At 41.2% G+C, this 10365-nt stretch overlaps 1 protein-coding gene across 5 annotated transcripts in view; it reads right to left on the reverse strand.

Moving 5' to 3' along the window:
* Positions 1-3: 3 nt before the first annotated feature.
* The window catches only part of LOC144212810 (phosphatidylinositol-binding clathrin assembly protein-like), a 28223-nt gene continuing 17861 nt past the window's right edge, over positions 4-10365 (reverse strand). For 3 of the 5 annotated variants that reach the window (XM_077740947.1, XM_077740950.1, XM_077740946.1), the window contains 10 exons: positions 10238-10340; positions 10025-10158; positions 9262-9356; positions 8178-8291; positions 8074-8104; positions 7861-8002; positions 7194-7217; positions 6983-7039; positions 6784-6903; positions 4-5199 (listed from right to left, as the gene is read on the reverse strand). In XM_077740947.1, the coding sequence (XP_077597073.1) occupies positions 5185-5199; positions 6784-6903; positions 6983-7039; positions 7194-7217; positions 7861-8002; positions 8074-8104; positions 8178-8291; positions 9262-9356; positions 10025-10158; positions 10238-10340 (835 nt within the window). In that variant the 3' untranslated portion in view covers positions 4-5184. The remainder of the gene's footprint in view (positions 5200-6783; positions 6904-6982; positions 7040-7193; positions 7218-7860; positions 8003-8073; positions 8105-8177; positions 8292-9261; positions 9357-10024; positions 10159-10237; positions 10341-10365) is intronic. The other 2 variants (XM_077740951.1, XM_077740949.1) reach the window with 1 other exon arrangement.

Genomic DNA, 10365 nt, shown 5'->3' on the forward strand with positions numbered 1-10365 from the left:
ATAAGCAGTAAATGAAATTTTATTCAATTTTCTTCTAAATACATCGCAAATCAATTTCTTTCAAACCTCCCGAGTCCATTACTTTTTATGCAAATGACAAGGGAGTCACAAAGATTCATGCCCTCACAAACAAATGGAAATGCCAATAGAGACAGTCAAAGCAGTCTACACATATGGTTATATATACTGAGGTACTTCTAGGACATCAACATTCTTCCATAGACAAAGCTGTATGTAGTTGCATGAATGATGTATTGTGCGTTTTCTGTATTCCTTTCCATGCTGGTTTTGGTAGACTTCCATTCCCCGAAAACGAACAATTAACAACTGATAAACAGTTGATTTTCAACCTGACATAACTCCTCAGAACCAAATGAGGTCATTTTGTCCTTTCGTGGCAGAGCACTGTTTTGTTAACACATTTCCAAGTGTCAAAGTGTAAGGGCAGTTTAAAAATCGTAGTGCCGGTATTCTAATCTCATCTCATTTTCTGAACCGCTTTATCCTCACTAGGATGCTGGAGGGGGTGCTGGAGCCTATCCCAGCTGACATTGGGCCAGAGGCGGGGGACACCCTGAATTGGTGGCCAGCCAATCACAGGGCACAAGGAGACAAACAACCTTTCATACTCATACCGAAGGGCAATTTAGAGTGTCCAATCAGTCTACTGTTCATGCCAATGGAATGTGGAGGGAAACTTGAGTACCCGGAGAAAACCCACGCGGACTTGGGGCGAACATGAACACTCCACGCAGTAGGACCAACCTAGACTTGAACCCAGGTCTCCTACTGTGAAGCCGACACCCTAACCACTCATACGCTGGGCCGCTTAGTGCCGTTTAAGGAGCTTAAAAATTGATTTTAAAAGTAAAATTACATTTTTTTAATGGATCTTGTTGGATAACCACCGGAGTATCTTTGGTTGTTATCTGAGGTTATCCAGTCAAATATTTGCTATTTTTTCAGGGAATTCCAATTTGCAAAACTCAATACTTTCGGCGCACTCCAACCAATGAACATGTAGTTCTTACGTCTCTTGCAGGGAACCACTGAGCAGTGGAAAAGTACAAGGGCATAAACTTGACAAGGTAATAATCCGTGTGTTACAAAAATAAAGTCTACACAAGCCTTTCAATATCTGTGCACTTGCATGACCTGCTATAGAACTGTTTGCAATGGATATATATTCACTTGAGTGAACTGCTGCATTTGAACTGTATGCAAATGCTCTATGTTCATTTGTATAACCTGTTTTTTAAACTTGTGAAAGTAACAGTTGAGGCTTCTCGGAGTTCTCGCCCTAGTTTGACGGACAGAGAATGTTTTAATATCAGCTGATTGGCAAACAGACAGGACGAGACTAGGCAAAACACGTCAGATACACTGCACAATGTAGACCAGACTCAAAACACGTATCGTTACAGTACTTTGACTTTCATTCGCAAAACCTCTACGTGCTGCAGCTGGCATCATAGTATGAAAAAGGAGCGACTGTTCAAACACACAAACATTGGAAAATAGCAAGGCTTTAATAAAGAACGCAATGTCCGGCTAGCTACAATGAAGGGGGGGAAAAAAAACAATTGACATTCATGACGTTTTACAAAGACGGTAACTGAGTTTGAAGTACATCGTGGGTTGTCTTGCGCATTTATGCATGCAAGGCAGCCTTCAAACCTTTTACAGACCCCCTTACATTGTAAAACTGTTGATTTTATGAATGTCAATTAATGGGAAATATAAAAAAGAACACAAGTGAAAGTTCACCATGGTCATGCTTTTACCAGGCACACAAGCCAATAAAAAGACGACACTTAATCATGCAAAACAACCCGAAACCTTTCACCCCCCCCCCCCCTTCCCAAAAAAACAAAAAGAAAACTCTACAAACATTAAGAGTTCTAATCAGCCGTCGATTTAGAAGAAGCTGCGCGTTGGATGATGACTTTGGTGCAAAAAAATGTTCCTGTTTCAAAGAGGACAGACCCTGTCCTGCCCTTTTCCTCAATGAAGACACTCTTGGTGTATAGACCAGTTGTGATAGTTGAACGTAGACACCCCCGCCCCCTACTTTCCCTTTCCCTATGGACACAAACAAAAATGACTTGACATCGACTCCTAAAGCCCGCCGGCCCCCTGGACTATGACACCTTGAAAAATACCACCATTCAAAAAACGGACTGCAATACGTTAGTCTCACATACAGTACGTCTTTCAGAACACATCTAAAAACACACAAGAACAGCATCGGCTATATACAGAGGACAAGCCAATCAGTCGGTGAACGAGTGAAAAACAAGCCCCTGGAACATAGTGGTGAAAACAAAATAAACATTACGTAGTCCAAATGTCAGGCCTTTTCTTAGCCTGATGTTCAGTCTCACTCTACCGGGAAGGTAATTGCACCCGGAGGGATTGTTGACTTTGAGGATTATTTTCGTCGTCGCCACCTTCGAACTGCCGTGTCGAACACAACGTAATGCCTCCAAGTGATTTGCGTACATAAATAGAAAAACAACCATTGACCGATTATTGCCCAGTTGGACCATACTGTACATCCCAGCAATGAGTTGCAGTTTTGTTTGTGCAGTCGAAAGATTTTGTGCTATAAAGATGATTGCTCCCGACCTGGTTCAAATTTAATGTCTTGTGAAAAGCCTCTCATTCCAGGCTGTCTGTATTCATTTATCAATGTTGGGCCTAATTAACAGACGCTAACATTTGTCTTACTGATTTTTAGATGTCCTATGCATAAATATTAACGTTGCACTACCATAATTGCTTTTATCTAGTTTTCCTGCTGTGTTAAAAGGCTTTTTTCCCCCTTCTCACTATCAGAAGGGACATCATTACATATTCTTCGGGGCCTTTGACCATTTCTGATGGGAGACGGTTTCACTGGCTTTCAGTGCATTTGTCTATATAAAAAGAGTGTTACTGTACATAATCCTGATGTAGGCATGAAGGAAACGATGCCACGACGCTCCAAAAAGAAATGTTTTTTTGCATGATATGGCACAGCCGCAAAGGAGAAAATAAAGTAGTAAAAGAGCTTAGATTACATCCAAATTTGGCAACTTCTGGGTGTGGCTCAGTGCTTTTTTTGCCAGTAGTTCGCCTGTGCAATTGGCAAGACGGTGCTGTCATCGGGTACCAAAAGAGAAATGATAAAGTGTGTCAGAAAGATTCTAGGACTGGTGTTTATCACAAGATAAGATTTTTTATCTAAAAGAGCTAGAAGCAAACCTAGCAAAACTTGTTTCAGCCATGCGATGATCTCTGTATTGGAGAGAATAAGCACCAATTGCATAGGCACATGGCGAACGGTTCATTTCCATTTCAAATAAAGAGTTGACTACATTTCTGGAAAAGAACGATGGCTGGTTTGAAAGAAGGCATCTGCAATATGTCAAACTAGTAAAATAACCAATTGGTATGCAGGACGTTTTATTTGACTAATCAGACTGGGGAACAGCACCCCATTCCACATAGAGGGAAAGCGAGTCCAGTTGTGAAGTAATTGAAGAATGACAAAGCTTTATTCATGGCTTAAAGGTGAACTTCAATATAGTACAAGAAAAGTCCAGTCGCCTTGGTTACAAGGGCTTTGATGACTAAGAATCGAGACAATAGATTTCCAACTTAACATCTAATTATCAGCCTTTTCCATTAGTGTTGGCCAGACACTGAATAAGCCCACACAAAGAGATCAGCGTTTACTTGATTCACTGCATAAGAAGCCAGTAAAGTTGCAAATGAGCATTGCCCTCTCTGCTCACCTGACCTTGTTTTATTTTACTTTTTTGTGTGTCTTTCCCAAGTTTAAATAGAGGTCATCAAGCAGATGTATTTCAAAGACGCGGACAACTTCAAGATGGCTGTTAAAACGGCTGTCGGGGTTCCGGGAAAAATCCTCTCAGGATTGCATGAATGCGCATTAGAAAAAAACCTAAAATGTGCATTTGTTTCCTGGAGGGTTTTATAAGGATTTAGATTTTTGGCACCAGTCTTTGAACTTTTCTGACACTTCATCAGGGCCTGGCTGGACAAACATTAAATGTGTTTGACCGAGCTTCAGACATCATACGCAGAAGAAACGTTAACACTAACAAGCTTGTGTTTGACACTACAGTAATTAATCTAGACTAATTTTTCCCCAATTTCTTGACAGGTCCTATGTCTTCCTCAGTTTCCCAAAGAGCATTATTACATACCCTTATGGGCCTTAGACCAATCTGGATGGCAGACCGTCTTTCTGGGTGTCAGTGCATTCGTCTAGATAAAAAGCATTAGCCTAAATGTACATATTCCTGATGCTGACATGATTGGCATGACACCACGACACTCCGAAAAGACATTTTTTGCATGATATTGCACAGCCGCTAAAAGGACACCGAAAAAAACAAGTAGTGTTGGGCTATTACATCCAAATTTTGCAATCCCCGTGTGCGGCTCAGTGCGTTTTGTTCGTGGTTGCCAGTTCGGCTGGCAAAACCCGATCATCAGGACTAAAAGAGGAACACACTAATGTGCCCCCCTGCACTCCCACCCCATGGTAGTCAGATGTGAAGTTGGCAAACGAGAACAGATTTGGATACAAAACAACGATGCAGAACACCGACATGTAAAAACGCTTACAAAAAATCTGACAATATCCGACATCAGGTAGATGGTTTAACCAATTGGTACGAGACAATAAAAATCTCCAGCACGGGACACGCACACATACACACACATACACACACACACACATACACACACACACACACACAAGCGTACTCTTGGAAAAGTCACACGGAGTAAAGTGCCAGCTAACGATCCAGTGTCTTTAACTCCGGAACAGGGACGATTGAATTTGGAGGTTTAGCAAGGAAGGGCAAAAAGTGGGTTAGGACGTGGCGATGGAGCAGCTTCAGTGGTTGTAGAGTCACGACGGCTCTTTTTTGGCCAATCGAATAGTGGGAGTGGTGCTGAGCACTCATCGGTGCTACGCTTCTGCCGCCTTTGGGGGATTTTATACTTAGGGACCTGTTAGTACACAGATGGGTCGCGAGGATATCCGAGGGGCGAGCGTTGGTTCTTTCTCCTCTCTTTGTGTCCTGTTCTCTTCCTCTGTCGTCCTTCTCTTGTTTTCACTCATCTTCTGTAATGCTCAGCTCTGTTGCCATGGTTACAGCACCATCTCTACATGAAGTGCATCTGTAGACAAAGGCAGATGCAGGGTGAGCTGGTTCATCAAAAGTGAACATTTATTAATACAGCGTTTTTGTTCTTCTTGACAATGGCGTTGTGAAACATTGTTGTTTTCATGTTTGTATGGCTGTTGGTTTGTTAACGACATGATATAAAGCTACTCAACAAAGTATTGAAACTAAGTGGCATGGTGGAAAGTGGTTAGCACATCTGCCTCACAGTTCTGTGGTCAAAGGTTCAAGCCCGGGCTCTGTCCTTCCTGTGCCTACTCCACCCACTGCCCATAAATACCTGGGATAGGCTCCAGCAGCGCTGTGACCTGTTTGACAATAAGCGGCTTTCATTTTTTCTCTGCTCACACCAAGCATTGATTGCACAGGTATTGTCAAGTGGCAAATGCTGAACACATGTCACCATGACAAAACATTTACCGTATTTTCACGACTTTAAGGCGCACAGCATTGTAAGGCGCACCCTCAATGAATGACATTTTTCCATATATAATGCGCACTGTATTATAAGGTTGCACTGTCTATTTTGGAGAAAATGTAAGACTTAAGTACGCCTTATAGTCATAAAAATACGGTAATTGCTATTGACATCCAGGTATGAAGCACTCACTACAGTCACCTCTAAAGCCAGCCATTGTTGATGTTTTGGATTTTTTTGTATAAAATCTTGCAGTGGGGGAGGAGCTATATGATGGAAGATTTTGTAAACTAAGATGGCATCTGGATATTTAACAGTATTGTTTCAGTTCAGGCGTTTTTGTTTTTTTAATATCCGACAGTGGTGGTTTTTCGTTTTTGGTTTTCTTTTTCTTCCATATATAAGGCGCACTGGAATTATAAGGTGCACTGTCTATTTTGGAGAAAATTTAAGACTTTTAAGTGCGCCTTATAGTTGTGAAAATACGGTACTCACAACAAATGATACGGAAACCTGGTAAAACAAACTACTGCCAGTATGAGCACAATTTTCAAATAGAATTTACAATTTTAAATCCTTAAAGTCTAATTCATTGTCATAATATTTGATTTTTTTTTCTAAGTGTGATTCATCATCAGATTCACCAAACAATTTATTCCATTCTTCTTCAGCGAGGATAGCGCCCCCTGGGTGGACTCGAGTAAGTGGCTGCCCTGCTAATGGGTCTATGGAGCAACTTTTTTTCAATTTTACCCTATAAACTGGACGGGAGTTGGCTTTTGTAAAAGATGGTAGAATTGACCTCCTTTGGGCTCTGGTAGAATGGGCCATTGTGCGCCACCTGGCGGTGAAAGACAGGTTTTACACCTCCCATTATGGCATTATTACGGCTACGAAGGGGACTTTTTCACCGGCGGAGGGCAGTTTGTCACTGAGATTTGTTCATAAAAGCGAAGACCTCGTGTAGAACGCGCACCCGAACTTTGCTTCAGGTTTTGGTATGCGTTATACTCTAATAAATGCGGTAAATACCAAATTTATCCAGTAGGACATTTTCTCTGCAGTTTCCAATGAGTAAAAAATCTCCTTGCTTCTGAATGCAAATGATAATGTCCTATCGACAGAGTAAATCAGACCAATAGGCGCATCAACGTTTTATACCTGCGTCCCCGGGATTGGCCCAAATGGACTGGTGGGTCTCAGTACTGGCTGGTTGTACATAACAGGCTGCGGGGGCATCATGGGAACACCCCCCATCTGATGGGTCATCTGAGGGGGGAGCTGCTCGGAGAGTGGATAGAATATTTTAAAAAGGGATTAAAGTAAATGATGCTTGCTAATCGTCAATTTATGGTATTACCATTCCATAGACAGGCACTTGGGGGGTCGTCATAGGAAAAGCTACTGGAGCTGGAGCCTGTGGGGAAAGATTTAAATCCTGACAACAGAACTAACATTTTGCAAAATAGGCTCGTGTATATCAAAAACTAAATCCAAAATCTCTTAAAACAAACTTTGTACTATATAGACATGCTGTACATATACAATGATAAGATGAATTGTGTACTTACATAGCCAGTGTAGATCACTCCATTCTTTGCAGAGAAAACAGACAAAAATTAGGTATGAAATCATTATTATTACCTTTTAATTGACTTTAAATAAATATTTAGCCTATTTGTCAATTATAGTTAGAAAGCAAAAGCACCAACAATAAGATTCCCACAATCCAGCCCATCGATGGGAAAACTACGGCTGGCGGGCCACATACGGCCTGTTAGGCTTTTTAATCCGGCCTGCCGACGTTGTCCAAATATATAAATATATATTTTTTACCCTCCCCAAGATGTCGCCCTCACGCGGTGTTTTACAGCCCTTCTATCTTTTTTTTAATTACATTTTAATATTTCTTAATACAATCCTTTTTACTTTACTTTGTACTTTATACTTTTTACTTTAAGGATGAGTGATGAGTATGTTAATACTTTAGTCCTTTTTTTCTGTTTATGTTTCATATGTACTGTTAATGGATGCAGTTTTTTTTTATATGTATCGTATCTTGTGCTGACCCGGCCCGTCCGTCAAATTTTTAAAGTCAATGTGGCTCCCGGGCCAAAAAGTTTGCCCAAACCTGATCTAGCCGGTTGTAAGAAGCGCTCCAGCCTTGCAATCAAAATTGTCCCCGAACAGATTATGAAATATATCAGAAACATTATCCCAAATGACATTACGCCTTACCATTTGAGGGACGGGTATGGGAGCTGGGGCCATGGGATGGGCCGCGTGAGTCCAGTTTGTGCTGGTGCACACCGTCTTGGTCTGCCAGCCGCTCCCCCCTGTCGGCTTCTTCTCCACCAGCTGACTCCATTGCAGCTCAGGCCTGATGCACATACACACACACTCAAAAAAGTTAGCGATTAAAGTTGCCCCAGGTTTTCAAAGGCATCTCACCTTTTGGCTGGAGTCCCTCCAAACTGCAGGTCTAGTGGAGTAAAGCAAATTAGGTAAAAAATAAAGATAAAAATAACCGCCAGTTCTACTGATGTAATACTCACTCCCGACAAGGTTGGCTAATGAAGAGTCTAAATCAGTGGGTAGCATCTTCCCAGAATGCAGCTGACCTCCGGGGCTGTGGATTTGAGTGGGCAGGGCCGGCTTAAGCAAGTCACCTACAGCATACAACAGAGTGTCAAACATACAAACCACAGACCAGAAACGGCCAGCTATGGGGTCCAATCCGTCCCGCGGCGTTGTTCTGACATGCAATTTGCAGCGAATTTCTTTTTACATTGGTACTGTAAAAATAGATTTTTTGTTGTTGTGTGATCAGCTTGCACTTTGTTTCATGCCTGCTGTCCAATTTGTTCCTTTGCCCTCTCCTCTTAGTCAAAATGGCTTGGGTGAGCGTGAATAGCATCATGTATGTGGGTGGCAATTATTTAACATTGAAGTCGACAAAATCAACCGCAAGTAATATGGGAATATCCCAACATCAACAAGATGCAACCAATATACAGGAAGCATCCCCCAAGAAGCATTATATATGGAACATAATCTAAAATTTACAGGACATGACCCGTAACTACCTTAAAATTGCAAGGAAGTGAAATTATTGTGAGAACTGAATTACAGTCATACCTTTACATATTTTTACACACACATAGGGCACACGTAAAATTAGAAAATGTAGTATACTACAAAGTGGACGGCTTTCGGCCATGAGAGAACGGACCATTGCCGCCATCTGGCGGACAAACGCAGATATCACATCTCCCATTATTATGGCGGCGGAAGAAACTTTCAGTAGTGCAAGGCACATTTTCATGTTTTATTTATTTTAAGACATTAATAATTCATTTCCTTCATAATTTTCTCCCATTTTTGTTTTTCCTCAAATTTTTCGTCCAAACTTGGGACACTTTGACCAATTTTAAAGGGTTTAGTTGGTCGAATTTACATATAAAGTACACCTCATAAAATTTCCAATTAAGAAAAAAGTTCTTGAACCAATTAATTTCGTAAGTAGAGGTACGACTACTTGAAATCGAATCGCTAGGAATGCTGCCAGTTAATCAAATTGATAATATTAATAATTATCTGGGAAGGAAGAAGTTATTTTTTTGTATGTGTGTACTTTACCTCCCCAGGCGTTGTTGTTGGGCACAGTGTGTGTGGTCTGAAGGGGAGTATAGTGGGGCTGCAGGGTGAACAGCTCATTGGTCAAGTTTGGCACACTGCAGGTAATCATAAAGAAAGTGATGATATATCCCATTAGTTGTAGCACTCATTTCTGAGATTCTTGCAAATACCTATGCCATTAGTGTACCGTATTTTCACGACTATAAGGCGCACTGCTTTATAAGGCGCACCCTCAATAATGACATTTTTCCCATATATAAGGCTCACTGGATTATAAGGCGTACCCTCAATGAATGGCACATTTTATTTTTTTCCATATATAAGGTGCACTGGATTATAAGGCGCCCTGTCTATTTTGTAGAAAAATCTAAAACTTAAGTGCGCCTTATAGTCGTGAAAATATTGTTTTTATTCTGCGTGGAGGCCACTATTGGTTGAAGTACTATTGTTTATTCAATATTTTTTTTTGCATTTATCAGTCAGTACAGATTTTGTTGTTTTCCAGCCATATTCTATTTCAAACTTGACTGTAGAAGCGAAATACCGTATTTTCCGTATATAAGGCGCACCACATTATAAGGCGCACCCTCAATGAAAGTCACATTTTTTTCCATATATAAGGCGCACTGGATTATAAGGCACCCTGTCTATTTTGGAGAAAATGTATGACTTTTAAGTGCGCCTTATAGTCGTGAAAATACGGTACTTAGTTTTTTGTAGCATTTTCTGTTTTGAACAATGTATGCTTCTAATATGAACTCACTGGTTGTTGACGGCTACCAGGGGCGTGCTGGTGAATAAGTCCGTTGCTCCTCCACTGCTGTTGGCGCTGCCCACTGAATGAGCGTTGGGTGAAACATTGGGCATCTGCATATTGATCACCTTGTGACTGTCATCCTGCATGTAGAATGAAATTGCAATTAGGGCCATGCTATTTTGTGCCTGAAAGGGTTAAACTTGGGTTAAACTGTCTCACCTTGTGTTGTTGCAGTCTGTTGTCTTCCATTTTGTCATCCATTCGGCTAAGGGAGATTCCAGTGCTGGAGAGGGACGACACGGTGCTGGATATAGTGCTGGATCTTGTAGGGACACAGTTTTACTTCA

This window comes from Stigmatopora nigra, chromosome 19, assembly GCF_051989575.1.
Source record: "Stigmatopora nigra isolate UIUO_SnigA chromosome 19, RoL_Snig_1.1, whole genome shotgun sequence".
In the NCBI taxonomy this organism is placed as follows: domain Eukaryota; kingdom Metazoa; phylum Chordata; class Actinopteri; order Syngnathiformes; family Syngnathidae; genus Stigmatopora; species Stigmatopora nigra.